The 16,193-nt window shown below is 39.0% G+C and overlaps 1 protein-coding gene across 2 annotated transcripts in view; it reads right to left on the bottom strand.

Moving 5' to 3' along the window:
- The window catches only part of yeats2 (YEATS domain containing 2), a 39,484-nt gene extending 29,027 nt beyond the window's left edge, over nucleotides 1-10,457 (bottom strand). The window contains exons 1-12 of one of the 2 annotated variants that reach the window (XM_058418096.1): nucleotides 10,194-10,457; nucleotides 9,327-9,445; nucleotides 8,384-8,481; nucleotides 7,743-7,835; nucleotides 6,712-6,933; nucleotides 6,284-6,396; nucleotides 5,540-5,701; nucleotides 4,095-4,206; nucleotides 3,346-3,390; nucleotides 2,649-2,859; nucleotides 2,121-2,336; nucleotides 1,628-1,777 (exon numbers count right to left, since the gene is read on the bottom strand). In XM_058418096.1, coding sequence (XP_058274079.1) covers nucleotides 1,628-1,777; nucleotides 2,121-2,336; nucleotides 2,649-2,859; nucleotides 3,346-3,390; nucleotides 4,095-4,206; nucleotides 5,540-5,701; nucleotides 6,284-6,396; nucleotides 6,712-6,933; nucleotides 7,743-7,835; nucleotides 8,384-8,481; nucleotides 9,327-9,426 — 1,522 coding nt within the window. In that variant the 5' untranslated portion in view covers nucleotides 9,427-9,445; nucleotides 10,194-10,457. The remainder of the gene's footprint in view (nucleotides 1-1,627; nucleotides 1,778-2,120; nucleotides 2,337-2,648; nucleotides 2,860-3,345; nucleotides 3,391-4,094; nucleotides 4,207-5,539; nucleotides 5,702-6,283; nucleotides 6,397-6,711; nucleotides 6,934-7,742; nucleotides 7,836-8,383; nucleotides 8,482-9,326; nucleotides 9,446-10,193) is intronic. The other variant, XM_058418095.1, reaches the window with a different exon arrangement.
- Between the last annotated feature and the right edge of the window lie 5,736 nt (nucleotides 10,458-16,193).

Consider the following 16,193-nt stretch of genomic DNA (forward strand, 5'->3'; position numbering starts at 1 on the left):
GATGCTGGTTTGAGTATTTCTAGAACTGGATCTCCTGGACACGACATTCTTTAGAGTTGTGTGTGAAATAAAACAAAAAACACAGCATGTCAGCAGCAGTACTGCAGACAGAAATGCCTGAACACGGTCAACATAGAATGGCCAGACTGGTTGAAGATGACAGAAAGGCTAACCACCATGGACAATTGTGGTGAGCAGAAAAGCATCTCAAAATACACAGCATGGCAGATGAGGAACAAGCTCAGCAAAAGTCTAGAAAAATGTACCCCGATCTGATGAATTGCAATTTCTTCTAAGGCGCACAGATGGTAGGGTCACGCCAACAACGTGAATACACAGACCCAACCTTGTGTCAACAGTCCAGGCTGGTGGAGATGGTGTTAGGAATGCTGCTCTTTGGGCTTATTAATACCAAGCAGTCATTGCTTGAATGCCACAGCCTATTTGAGTATTATTTGCTAACCATGTGCATCCCTTCTTGGGCACAATCTATTGTCTAATAGCTTCTTCCAGGATGATAATGCAGCACAATCACACTGAAACGTGAACATGACAATGAGTTTATTATCCAGTGGCCTTCCCAGTCACCGGATCTGAATCCAACCACTTTTAGGGATGTTGCAGAATGGGAAAATTTGCAGCAGCACATCTAAAAAAAAATCTGAGATGCAATAATATAAAAATAGACTAGAATCTTGGATAAAGTGTCCAACATCTTGTGGAACCAAGTTTTTCCTAATAAAGTGAGTTTAAAGTTCTCTCCAAAACTATTGGAACACATGCTTTTCTCCCATTTCTCCCAACAACAAATACAGTCTTCACAGGAGAAACTGAAAGTTTTGTTCAGAGAGGTTTATTAGTGGAAACTACCAATCTAACAGGACATACCTGGGTAACAAGCAACACCCGTCAGTCACATGTTCCAATATTATTGCCTTGTCTAAAAACTGGGTAGTGTTTTGTTCTATGTTTCATTCTGCACTCTTCTCAAATGCCTGTTTTATTCTGAAACCTGAATGAACAAATGAATTAACCTTGCAGCTGCAATAGTTTTAGACGGGACTGTATATCACCTATATAAACTACTGAGTAGATAGGAGAAACGTAATGTTTTAAGGAAAACAGAAACAAAAGAAATATACAAGGATTAAGACCTGGACCAATTTATATACAGTGGTTGTAAACCTTATATGTATACACATGGACAACACTGACTCCTGGCCATCACATATGAATTAGTCATTATAGCAACGCATGTTCATGGTGGATCAAGAGCTGTGAAAATATAAATACAGATTTTTGTTTAATGAATGTTTATTGGACCGATGTGACATTTATTATTTGTTCTTGTCACTGAAAGAAAATATTACATTGAGCCAATTTCGCTCAACCTTCTCACTATAGGCATTATCTCTCTGTTTCTTTTATATTTATGTCTCCTCTCTCTAGTCAATTCTGTTTCTTTATTCAACTTTGATTTCTTTGCGCTACATTACATGGTCCAGTATAATACATTATTTACATTATGAGCCTAACATGTGTTTATGTAAAAATCAACTAAAAGATATAGGATTAACAACAAAAAAAAATTTAGTAATAACACTGTAACTAGAGGTAAACGAAATACCTGTAGTGGGTGTGGTCATGCTCATCACCTGACCTGGCTTGTCTGCGATGAGGTAAGGGTTGTTGACAGATGAGCTGGCCTTCATGTGTACAGGGGTAGAGGTGGGTGTTCTAGACAGGGGAGAGTGACTAGGGGTAGAAATAGGGGAGCCTAGAAAAAACAAGACACACAGGGAGGTACACACACACACACACTAGAACCTGTGAAACTTGTAAAGCAATGTGAGAAATAAAATAACCTTTAAGGTGGTTATACATAGAAACTCAGAAAACTAACAATTATTTGTTAATTAACAGGCATAGGTTAAATGCCAAGAAGCTACTAGAACACTTTTACTACTACCTACTGCTGCTAACTGAGTTCTTATACACTGCATAGTGCCCAATAAATCACAAAAGATTACACAAAAGTACTGACATAGGTACTGTTTTCAACAAAATTATGGGAATTTGGCACTGGATGGCACATAACCTCTCCTCCCATGGAGCCTCACCAGAAACAATTTTGCAACTCATGGTGATTGGCTGAAAGGATTTCCCAGGTGATTCTGCAGGACTGGGTGTCTGTCCATGGGGCATGATCTTGCAGCTGGCTGTGATTGGCTGAAATGCTGAGCTGCTATGAAAGCCCTGGGTAATTTTCTCCACACCTTTGGCTTGTGACCCAGTTCGCTCAGAACATGATGATCGCACAGTCTCGCTCTTCACACCTGGGACAGAGAATAGAGAAAATAATGAATGCAGGAATGCTGTAGCTAACTGGTCCCTCCTGAACTCAAATTAATATCGTATTAAGAAAATAACACTTTCAGAGTCTAAAAGAACTCTTTTTATTAAAAGGATATTCACTTGTTTGTTGAACCAAGTTTATCAACTGTAAAACAAATACGTTGTAAGGAGCAAGTGCTTAATTAGAGTGATAAACAAACTAGCTGTACATATGCTTCACTGTGTGATGATTACTATACTTTTAGACATCAGTGATCACTGAGAGCCTGGACATCTTATTTTAATCACCTCACCTTTCTCTGAGTTAGAGTCAGGAGACAGCTGAGAGGGTGACACCGCACGGCAGGAATTCTGGGAATTCTGACTTGAGAATTTTCCAGTCAATGTACCAGGGGCAGCTGTACTTGCCAGGTGAGAGGAGGAAGATGATGATGAGGAGAAGGAAGATGGGAATGGGATGAAGTCCTCACCCAGGGAGTTTCTGTGTAACTCAACATCTACCACCTACAAAAAAAAAAAAAAGAAGAAATGAAATCAAACCACCACTGCTATCAGGCAGACATGTGACCGCAAGCTCAATGCAAGATCAGTGAACTCATCAATGTTTATATATACCTACATATCCTAATTTTTATAGCTACAGAAGAGAACTCCAATAGTCTGTATCAATTATTTCTGTACATTTAAGAGGAAGCCCAGATAAGACTCATGCTAACAGGGCATATTAACAGACCATGTCAACAAGTCTTGAATTTAAACACTCTTTAAAAGGTCCGTCATTCAGCTCTACACCTCCATTGGTGCCTATCATAGGTTGCTGGGTGTGATTTCAAGTAGGACATGTTTCTGGATCAAAATCTGATCCTGTCTTCAAGATGATTTGGGCCACGGGATTAAACAAGAAATGAATGAGCCATAAAAAACATTTTGACACATCATATTAAACATGATCATCATGTGCTATCCCTGAGTTTTCCTATGGTCTCATACCGTCTCTGCTCCAAGAGTCTGCAGTCCTGTGTATGTCCTGTCCAGCTGTGATAACACAGAAATACGAAAAGTCAGCAACTCATGGGTAAAGCTTACAAAGCCTGGAAAAAAAACCCACAAAAGCCAAAGTTGCAATCAGAGATGAAACATGCTTAATTTGAGAACGTTTCTACAAGGAAAACCAATATACATGCTTTTATCTCTCTTTTATTCTATTCCACCATCTTAACTTCACTTTAGCGGATAAATGATTAAAATTATCAAAATTTTACAATAGCAAATAATCTTATCATCTGCTATTGCCAGTGATTCCACAGCCATCCACAGCTAGTAGTGCTCTCTTGTTGAGAGGGATGGCATGCTCTTTCTCCCATGAATTAGAGCAACACTAGCCAACTATGGGCATCTGTGAGCTCAGGTATGCAAAACGGGGCAGATTACGCTTTCCAGAGTGTGTGTTGCACCACCCTGTGACAATACATGAGAGTTTGACAAAAGGTGGTTGGCTGGTTTTGTGTGTCTCTGATGAGACAGGTCTTAGCTTACATCCTCCTTGTTTGGTAGCTGTTGTACGATGGGGACAAATAAAAAAAAATCTAAAACTCTCAGTTAATGTACAAAAACCTTGGTCTGGCAAAAAAAAAAAAGTAATAGAAAGGTAAAAGAACTAAAGGGAGTAGGAGAGCAAGAGAGAGAGACAGCTGAAAAATGATTCACAGTTCAGTACAGAGATAAGTAGGTGTTCTGACCTTCAGATTATGGATGATATCAATGCGTTTGTTCCTCTGGTCTTTAAAATGAATCTGTACACGCACAGGAAACTCACCCCAGCCCCGCCGTGTCAGATGAAATGGGGGTTCACTGCATGTACACAGTCACACACACAAATATGTACATGTAATACAAGCACACGCAGAGAGAAAAGGAGTATTTCTCCCGCAGATACCTCATACAGGGAAGGTTCAATTATGTAACATTTTCATGCAACACAATTATGTTTTTTGTATAGTTGTATTTGTAGAGATCTCATTAAGGGTATAGCTAACTTCATAAATAAATGTCGGCCAAAACATCTAGCTTGCAACACTGCCCTCAAAACCAGGAAATTAATAAATGACAAATTAGCCCAAAACAACCAACTTGCACAGTACAGAAGACTTATTGTGATGAATAATTATAAATACACACTGATCAGCCATAACATTAAAACCACTGCGAGGTGACGTGAATAACATCAGTTATCTAGGGAGCAAGTGAGCAATCAGTTCTTGAAGTTAAGGTGTTGGAAACAAAAAAAATTGGGTAAGTGTAGGCCAAATTTTGATGGCTAGAAGGGTCAGAATATGTCTGAAACAGCAGGTCTTGTGGGGTGTTCGAGTACGCAGTGCCTTCCAAAAATGGTTTCAGGAAGAACATCTGGTGAAACAGGGACAAGATCAAGGGCACCCAAGGCCACCCTGATTCATGTACAGAGTGAAGGCCAGTCTGTCTTGTCCTATCCCACAGAAGAGCTACTGCAGTGCAAACTGCTGAAAAGCTTATTGCTCGCTGTAATAGAAAGGTGTCAGCTGAGCATGTGTGCATTCAAAGGTGCCACCAGAATGACAGAAGACAAAATGCCTGTCGGTGGAGGCAGTGTGATGCTCCTGGGTCTTTGCATTTATGTAGATGTTTCTTTGACACTTATCACCTACTTAAACATTGTTACAGACCAAGTACACCCTTTCATGGCACGGTATTCCCTAATGGCAGTGGCCTCTTGCAGCAGGATTATGTTCCATGCCACATTGCAAAAATTGTTCAGGAATGGTTTGAAGAATATGAGAAAGTTTATGGCATTGCCTCCAAAATCTCCAGATCTCAATCTGAACGAGCATCAGTGGGATGTGCTGAACAAACAAATCTGATCCATGGAGGGCCCACCTCACAACTTGCAGGCTTTAATGGATCTGCTGTTAACGTCTTGGTGCCAGATACCACAGCACACATTCAGAGGTCTTGTGGAGCAATGGGTCAGAGCTGTTTTGGCGGAACAAAAGAGACAGACACAATACTAGGCAGGTGGTTTTAGCTGCTGTTATGGCTGATCTGTGTATAATTACATTTATGTGTTAAGAATCCATTTATTAGTAAGTGAAGTGAAAACCCTCTCCATGCTCAGAAAAGTTATGCTCAGAAATATTTCAACACCTACCTGACCTCCACCAGGTCATTGGGTTTATAGCTGGGGTGCAGGAAAAACCAAACCTTCTTCACAAAATGGTCAATGCTGGGCTCCTTCCTTGAACCTCTGACATATACCATCCACTTATGAGTGGACTGGTCATTCTCTTCTCTTTTATCAGGAGCTATGTACCTGAGAGAGACAGACAGAGAAAGAGACACAAAAATGAAAGATGGATAATTTGACAAAGACAACTGAAACAGAAGAAAGAGATATGATACCATCACTTGCAGTATGAGGTACATAACAAAACCTGTAAATAGGAAAATGAGCTGCATAAATCAAATAAATGTACATTTTTAGTGTGAAGGCAGCCATTAAAATGCATGTACATAATTTGATATATGATTTTATTGATAATTGTCAGCGATATTCACAGTGCTTTAGCCCATCTTTCTAGTCTTGTATAGAACATTAATGCTTAATATGGTCGTGTCTACTAGGCTTTTGTCTTCTGTGTTGCTCCTGCAGATGTATGTAACCCATGAATGTTTGTGTACTGATGGCATGACAATAACCAATAAACTGTATATAGATGAGGAATTTCTGCAATAATAATTATTTGATGCATGTTATCAGTAGCTCTATTAGCAAAACCAGAGCTTGAAGCAAGTGGGTATGCAAAGAGCCCAAACATTTCTGAACAGCTACATGACAAGATCAAATCAGGATAACAAACAACAAAACGAGGACGAAAACATGACGGTGCCGTACTTTGAAACGTTGCCCACAACAATGGTTTTCTTCACATAGAGTCGTGATGCCTCTTCTCCCGTAGTGTGGAATGTGATGTGATGGTCTACAGATGATGGCACACCAAATGTGTCCTGTACAGATAGATGTCCAAAAAAGAAAGAAAGAAAGAATTTATTCCTGCAGGTATTACATACATCATTATAGCCTTGTGTTTCATGTGACATCATGCCATTCTGAGGATTTTGGGCCTGTGCTTTATTTATTTTCATTTATACTGATAATCGACTGCCCTATTACACAATACATTGTCAACAAGCAGCAGTACAGTAGATGGCACCATGCTGCCTTATAGCTTTGTTAACTCAAATATCTACAGAATAAAAGAGAAACCTTTATAAAAAAAAAATGATCAGATATTAGTACACATACTACCTCAGCAACCTCACCTTGCCTGTATTGCGTCCCGGTCTGCGCTCCAGCTGCCTGAGCTCATCCTCTTTCCAACCCTGACTGTCTCTCTCTCCTGGCTCTGTTGGCTGGCTCAGGGACTCGGTCTCTGAGTGGCCTACAGAGTGTGCCTCTGAACCCTGGTTTAAAGGAGACGATGAGCGTGACGGGGACTCCAGGAAGCGCTTGATAGCTGGATGATTAAAATCACTCATTGAGGACTTGGGGAGGAAAAGAAAAGAGTGGTTATTTTATTAAATATTCCATAGTCAAACATCTTCACAAGTATTTTGCCACAGGATGATTTTGATCACTCTGAAAACAACTAGATACAGGTTAATAGACCAAAATTCAGCCTGAGAACCAGCATTTTTGGACTGAGATCCTAAAATAATTGTAAAAAGACCCGAAACATTCGATTCCAATAGCACCGTCAATAAAGCTCAAAACAACAACAATAAATCATCTGAATCACACTCACAGCTTAGGCAATTTAGTGATACAAATGAACACAGAGTGTAAGCCAAACTAACTGATGAAACTGTGGATATCCAGTAGGTCTTATTTACAGCTATTAGTGGTTAAGCATTAAAAAATAACTGTCATAGCAGTTTAGTCACTTATCTGGACCTTGTAAGTTATGCAGATGGACCTTCACAAACTGACCTACAACATTTAAGAAAAAGAGCTGAGGGCGTGAAGCCTTTATTATCACCACACATACATTACAGCACAATGGAATTATTTTCTTCGCATATCCCAGCTGAAGAAGTTGGGGTCAGAGCGCAGGGCCAGATATAATACAGCGCCCCTGGAGCAGAGAGGGTTAAGGGCCTTGCTCAATTGCCCAACAGTGTAGTTTTGTGGTGCTGGGGCTTGAACCCCGATCCTCCTATCAACAACCCAAAGCCTTAACCACTTGAGCCACCATTTACATCAAGTCATATTAACAAAACTTTAAAATGGCATTCTTGCTTACTCAACTTTATATCAGGTGGCAAGTCAAACATGAAAGTGAGCGCAGTTTTACCTCAGAAACTTTCATCAGGCCCGCATTGGTGTAGTAACTGGCCACAATGCAGGCTCTCAACTTGTCCATCATCCTCCTTGCCTCGTTTAGACGCTACAGAGAAAACACAGTTAGTAGAATTTTGCTCAGTTCACATGCCTATTGTTTAAGATTTCAGCTGAAAAAGAGTGTAGCTACTACTGCATTACATAACCGTGAATTAATTTCTTTTAGAAATCTGCTAGTATATTAACCTCATAACCTTAAAAGAGCATTCACATTTACTTGATACACTCTTGTGTGTGTGTGTGCACCATCTGGCTGTATTAAATGCAGTTAGGAACAATCTGCCTGTATAAAACACTCATACTCATAGACTCATACGTGCTGCCCCCATATGCCAAAATTTGAATAAATAAACACTTTGCAATACTTTTGCACATCTGAACCACGTTCAGCATACTTCCAGTTTTGATCGATACTTTTCTGCAATGTTACACAGCAAATTTGTTATAGATTAACATGGCCCAGCAAGTTCACCACAAGGTCTTTAACAGGCTACACTTTGGCAGATGATAATCATCAACTATAAATAAATACATAAACATAAACGAAAGACACTCCAACCAAGACTGACTGTAGACAACACAGACGGGTATTACCTGGCCAATGACATCAATCTCATGTTCCTTGTTCTTCATCTCCAGGGCAAACTGGTCTCTGATAATCGCTTCAATCTTCTGTATTGTAGCATCACGTGCTTAAAAAACAAAACAAAACAAAATAAGACAGGGAGCTTTGCAGTGGGCATCATGGGCTGAGAATACACAACAGCAACTGAAATTGCCACTGTAACAGACTCTATATGAGGAATAACATAATGACATATGATGTTATGAGAAAATAATCCATAATGACGTGATGTGATGCAGTCCAACGAGAAGCAAAGTTAGCATTACCACAAGACACCCTCAAGTGTTTTATTCTGCTTCTACCAAAGAATCCACTGACACGTCATCATTTTAAACCATTTACAGTTACAATGAATGTTGTGGAACATCCACAAGACAAATTATTTCCAGTTGTCACTCATTTTCACACCAGCTTCTTTTAATACAGCATTTCATGTCACTACTATGTGGCTTTCAGGCTGTTCTCAAGGCAGCAGTGACTTTGTGCTATTTAAAATCCAAGTATACATCAAAACTGGGATTGAACTGGAAGAGTTGCGAGACCTGGTGTGTTTTCTTGAAGGTGGTCAGATATGAAGGAGAAAGATAGGCCATGTTCATTAACACGAGAGCGCATACAGCACTTGCACTGTGTGACTTAATGTGTTGCAGTCATCATCGCTTTCTTCTGCTTAGTGTCAGGGGGTTTCTTTTATTCATTAGAACCAACTAAGCTCATCACAGGCAGTTATAAAGAAAGATAATCGTGGGAGCACACCGGATTGTGGACTTCCTTCAGGAGCAGACGGGAATGGGAAAAAGATCAAAACACACCACTAAGCCTGGCATACTTAAACCCCTGCAACACACACTGCCATGCCAGGTTTCACAGACCATCTGCATTGTTTTTAATGCAAAAAAAGACAAGTTTTACCATTCTGTTCAAGCACTTTACTCCTCTTGCTCTGCTGCACTTGGGTGATGTCTTCATAGTCTGGATCTTTATCCTCCAGTTTCCGTTTAATTCCTGACATCTCAGCTGGTCTGAAAGCACTTCAATGAACAGGGGTCAATGAGCAGCTTCACGTTTACATGACTGTTATCTATATACCTGTATACATATACACACACTATTTTTATATATATATATATATATATATATATATATATATATATATATAAAATATATAATATTTTTATATATTTATATATATATATAGCAATGCATAGAAAAAGTTATGGCTTTGTACTAATAAGCTGACAGCTCACTGTCCCTCACACTGACCCTATTAATGTAGCTAGCTTGCTACATAATTAGCTGTTAGCATGCAGCATTTGTTTTCTATGCAAACGTAAAAACAAACCAAAAACCCCACAATAACATAATAAGCACGGTTAAATGTAAAAGCTCAGTATTTACCAGCGCGTTTATTTGTGCACATCAATGCAATAGTGTAAAGTTACATCAGTGCCATCATTTGTCTTCCAGGATTTAGCGTAGCTTATAAGCACAGTGTTCACGCGGAAGAACGCACTATATGGGCAGGCACACGTCTCAGGAAAGCTCGGTGACCGTCTGAGGCCTTAGCCTAGCTTCGCGCTAGCGTTTGGTTAGCATTGTACTTCACTTGCAATTCAGTAGAAGAATAACCAATAAAAAACACTTCAGCTATTGCGCGACATGTTAGTTTGCATTTCACACAAATTACGGTTTTAATGCACACTGCACTCAGGGCTAGAACTAATAGGTGAAATAACCACAGCTAATGAAACGCCTAAAGAAAAGTGAATGTAACGTTACCTGTCACACTACAGGAGACACAGCAGCAGGGGTAAACGCGGATAAAGTTACAGCTCTCGCCGCTTCAGGAAACACACAGCGAGCTCATTTTGCCTGCAATTCTCCAAATATAGTACCGCTTCTTTAGATTATGGCCTCGCAGACAGCATGCAGAAGATAATATGCAGTGTTAGTGATTTGTTTTGCATTGACGCTAGCTAAAGCCCAGGCTAACAGCAGGCATTATTCCATGTGTGCTAACAGCATGGAGAATTAGGCCTCGCCATTTCAAGAACAGTCCACAGGATGGCGCTCAAATATCACCAACTATGGTTTATTATAGGGAATATACACTAGATTGCCAAAAGTTTTGGGACACCCCTCCAAATCAGTGAATTCAGGGGTTGAGCTTGGCCCCTTAGTTCCAGTGAAACGAACTCTTAATGCTTCAGCATACCAAGATATTCTGAACATTTGTATGCTCCGAACTTTCTTTGGGGATGACCCCTTCCTGTTCCAACATGACCGCACACCAGTGCACAAAGCAAGGTCCATAAAGACATGGATGAGCGAGTTTGGTGTGGAGGAACTTCACAGAGTCCTGACCTCAACCTGATAGAACACCTCTGGGATGAAGTAGAGTGGAGACTGTGAGCCAGGCCTTCTCGTCCAACATCGGTGCCTGACCTGACAAACGTGCTTCTAGAGGAATGGGCAGAAATTCCCATAAACACACTCCTAAACCTTGTGGAAAGCCTTCCTAGAAGAGTGGCGGGACAGCTCCATATTACATTCATGTGCATGTAAAGGCAGACATCCCAAAACTTTTGGCATTATAGTGTAACTAAAGGTCCAGGCAAGCGACCAACATGGCTAAATGCTGTAATAGTTAATGCCTAACCATTATTGATTAGATCATGGCTATAAATAAGGCACATCAATATGAAGTGTTTATATTTTTGTTTTGCACTGGTGCTTCATTTTGCCACTTTGACTAGTGCTGTGGACTCAGAAAATTGGAGCAAGCAACAGACATTTGAAACAAGAAGACTAAAAGTGTACTTTTGTGTCTAATCTTTAAGTATTTTCCCCTCCTGGACTTCACTGAGCAGCTCAGAGGGGGTAAAGGAAATAAAATCTGCTCTTTCTCAGGCTGTCTTCATCTGAATCATTTGCATAAACAGATCATTTACATAAAAGCTGAAATATTTCTTGTTCTGTGTCACTTAACTGCAGACATCTTTTTAAAAAGTCATTGATTAGCTCTGCTACAGTATTTTTTCCAGTGTTTGGTTTGTTTAAAAAAAATTGAGCTTTTAATTCCTGAACTTTTATTCTACAGACAGAACAAGCCCAACATTATTTATTGCCTTATTTGTTTTTCAGTTATTGAGATGTAAATTAAGCCCATACAGTGCAAATCACCAGTCAAGCAGGCTAATATATCAACACAATAATAAATACTTCTATTAATAAATACTCATTTTTCTGATACACTATATTTAGTGAAAGGTTTTGGGACACGCCTCCAAATCATTAAAATTCAGGTGTTGTTTTTCAGGGGTTGAGCTTGGCTGCTTAGTTCCAGTGAAAGGAACTCTTAATGCTTCAGCATACCAAGATATTGGTCCATAAAGGGTCCATAAAGACACAACCTCAACCCGATAGAACACCTTCGGGACGAATTCCAACGTCTGCCTTTACATGCACATGAATCTAATATGGAGTTGGCCCACCCTTTGTAACTATAATAGCTTCAACTCTTCTGGGAAGGCTTTCCACAAGATTTAGGAGTGTGTTTATGGGATTTTTTGACCATTCCTCTAGAAGCGCATTTGTGAAGTCAGGCACTGATGTTGGACGAGAAGGCCTGGCTCACAGTCTCCACTCTAATTTATCCCAAAAGTGTTCTACCAGGTTGAGGTCAGGCCAGTAAAGTTCCTCCACACCAAATTTGGTGCTGGTGTGCAGTCATGTTGGAACAGGAAGGGGTCATCCCCAAACAGTTCCCACAAAGTTAGGAACATAAAATTGTCTTTTATATGCCGAAGCATTAAGAGTTCCTTTTACTGGAACTAAGGAACTGAGCCCAACCCCTAAAAAACAACACCTGAATTCAATGATTTGGAGGAGTGTCCCAAAACCTTTGGCAATATAGTGTATGTATATAATGACGGACATCTGGGGCTCACATGGACTTACTTATTATAAAACAACCAACTGAGCTCTTTATCACAGTAGCTACACAAGCACATTTTATTTTAAATGCTCCTGTCATCTGGACAAACTGCCCTGGTCAATACACAGTTAATAATATTTTCCTAAATAAGTATTTCCATTGCCCAAACACTTGAAATAGCAAATTTGTTCTTTACTTTTTTCTTTAACAACAAATAAACAGAAATAACCAAAGAATAACAAGAAAAAAATCATATTAAATTAAATTAAATTAAATTAAATTAAATTAAATTAAATTAAATTAAATTAAATTAAATTAAATTAAATTAAATTAAATTAAATCAACAACTATGATAAAATTCAGCTAACATAATATGTATAATAAAGTATTCTACTCTAGGATTTTTTATAGAACTGTTGTTGTGTTTTAGTATCTTACATTATTATTATTATTATTATTATTATTATTATTATTATTATTATTATTATTATTATTATTATTATTATTTATCTAACAGCTAATATTTTATAAAAAGTGAGGACATAGCTACTATACTACAGTGATATGATGATAGTGTTGAACAGAAAATAACCCCCTTTTTAATAAATTACATAGCCAAAAGTTTCTGGACAACTGACCATCACACACATGTGTTTTTTGTTTTTTTTTTAAATCTTAGGTTTAGTCTCCAATTTGCCATTATAGTAACCCCCAGTCTTCTGGGAGGACTTTCCACTAGATTTGTGTGGCTGTGAGGATTTGTTCATTTAGACACAAGAGCATTAGTGAGCTCTAGACAAGTGGATCTGGGGTCCAGCAGTTCCAGTTCATCCCATTGGTGTTCATTAGCGTTGAGGTCAGGGCTCTGTGTAGGCCACTCGAGTTATTCCACACCTACCTTGGCTGTACACAGGGGCATTATCATGCTGGAACAGGCTTGGGTTTTTTAGTTTTAGTGAAGAGTAATTGTAATGCTAAAACCTAGAAAGATGTCCTATACAACTGTGTGCTTCAAACCTTGTGGTAGCTTTGGGCTACGTATGTGTGTGAGTGTCAGTATAGTTTATATATTATATATTTATATATATTTCCTCTTCAAGTTTTTAATGTTAGGTGAACTAATTAAAAATTGACTAGAAACTATTTTCATTTGATGTGTTAGCTAATACAGCCATTTTGTATGTAGTCCCCCCACCCTGCCACACACACACACACACACACACACACCACACACACACACACACACACACACACATTTCTGCACCTGGGGCCGTTATGACAGCTCTTACATGTTTACTTTATCTGCTGTTATTCACTCGCTTTGAAGGTAAAATGGACGTTTTGTCTGCAGTAACCCATCCCCACAGTTTCTCTACACCTGTGCAATTACAACAGCTCTCACATGTCTGTTTTACCCGCTGTCACATGAGCACACACACGACCACCTGCTCACACAGTAAAATCAGCTGGAGGAGAACAAATCACAGACACGTCGCTTACAATTTTGTCCAAAATATAATAATACATCCTGCCATGATGACAAGTCTCTTAATTTCATGTGAACCATTTTGTTTGTCCTGCATCTTCAGTATTCTCTCTCCAAATTACAGGTTCCAGATAATAACACACACACACACACACTAATGATACAGTTTTATATAAGAGGAATGACTGAAATGCTCCATCAGGGAATATGGAACAGTTCTGTCTCTTGGTTTTACTAATACTAATAATTTTTAATAATAATCTCTCTAAATAGAGTACAGTGTAAGTCATTGGAGATAAAATCACAGTTTTCATTAATAAATGTTCTTGTAAACCTGGCATAAACTATAAAAATAGACTAAAAAGTAGAATTGCAAACAAATGATGACTAGAAAACCCGGATGCAGAAAAAAACCAGGACAGCACCTTTAATGAAACTAAAATTAATATATAACATCTACAAACAGTGATACTGTAAGCTTAAACACATTGGGAGTTGAACTGAGTTTTTACAATTTTGACAATTATCTCAAATCTCATGATGTGGTGCATTTGTTGGTACCCCACATTAATGTTAACCAACGTTTAATATTTGGTGACGCCTCCATCCTTGACGTCTTCTTGATTTTCTGTTAAGGTTGGAGAGGAACCTTGGACTAGCCTTGTACATAAACCATAGGTTTTCTTTTGTGCCACCTTTCCGACCATTTTATTCATTTATTTAACACAGTATATGCTCTATGCTATATGCAGTATAGCTGGAGGTAGCAGAGCTGAAGATGTTGAGGTTCTCTTTGGGAGTGACAAGGTTGGACAGGATTAGGAACGAGTTCATCAGAGGGACAGCTCATGTTGGACGTTTGGGGGACAAAGTTAGAGAGGCCAGATTAAGATGGTTTGGACATGTTCAGAGGAGGGAGAGTGAGTATATTGGTAGGAGAATGTTGGACATGGAGCTGCCAGGCAGGAGGAAAAGAGGAAGGCCAAAGAGGAGGTATATGGATGTAATAAATGAGGATATGAAGCTAGTGGGTGTAAGTGTTGAGGATACACAAGATAGGGATAGGTGGAGAGAGATGATTCACTGTGGCCACCCCTGAAGGGAAAAGCCGAAAGAAGAAGAAGATTTAACACAGTACATGACCAAAGGTATTTGGATGCCTGAGCACTGAACATCCCATTACAAATCCATGGGCAGTTACATTTACAGCATTTAACAGACACCCTTATCAAGAGCAACTTACATTTATATACAACTGAGCAGTTGAGGTTCAAGGGCCTTGCTGAAGGGCCCAGTAGTGGAATCTTGGGGATTCTGGGATTTGAATTCACAACATTCTCAGCAGTTGTCCAGCACCTTAACCACTGATCTAAAACGTCCCACATATGGAGTTAGTCCCCAATTTGCTGCTATAACCTTCACTCTTCTAAAAAGGCTTTCTAGTAGATTTTAGACCTGGGCTGTTGACATGTATGTCCATTCACACACAAGAGCATGAGAGGTTAGGTAATGATGACCAGCCTCTCACAATCTTCTTGTGAAGCAGTTTGTTTATCTGTCCAGTTCCTGGCTAAGTTTATTCGTTCCGGCATTTGATTGTGATCCTGATTGCTCAAACTGGTGCATTAAACTGATTAAATACTTCTTTATGTAGATATTATGTGACTTTTTTTGTGCTATTAGATGTTCCCCATGGTGATTAGTGATTTTATTTTTCAAGGTAGCACTGATAACGTGTGTATAAAGATTTAGATAGCTTTAAATGTGCTGCAGTGGGTTGAATCAGGCAGATAAAGCATCACACTGTTTACAGTAGAATGTAGATCGAGGTGGATGAAGTCAAATTCCAGTCAGTCTCATTATCTGAATCACTGAAATTCTTTGTAACAACTCTCTGGCATCCATTTCCACTGAAAAAAACAAAACAAATACTGGCATAGACCTACTGCGTAACTTGCAAAACATTTTAATTAAATATTGCCTAATGTGAGAATAGTTTAGTACCCATGGCAGTATATTAGAACTGATCGAGTAAGACTCCTGGTTAAGAGAGGGATATTGCAGCATACTGTACAGATGTGGCGTATCATTGCCTTTATTTATTTCTGCAACTATTTAAAAAAATATTTACTCCACATACAGTCCAAAAGTATTGGAACAACAAAGCAACTTTATTTGTTTTTTGCTGTACACTGCCAAAGAGATTGAGATTCATAAATATGAGATGATTATCAGGAGTTCAGCGTTCGTTTCCTGATCTTTATGCCTACATGTGTTAAACAACGTAGAAGATGACATCTTTTGTTCGAACCCATCCATTTTCTAAAGTGATCAGAAATTTTGGAACATTTTTGCG

This window comes from Hemibagrus wyckioides, linkage group LG20 (genome assembly GCF_019097595.1).
Source record: "Hemibagrus wyckioides isolate EC202008001 linkage group LG20, SWU_Hwy_1.0, whole genome shotgun sequence".
NCBI lineage: Eukaryota > Metazoa > Chordata > Actinopteri > Siluriformes > Bagridae > Hemibagrus > Hemibagrus wyckioides.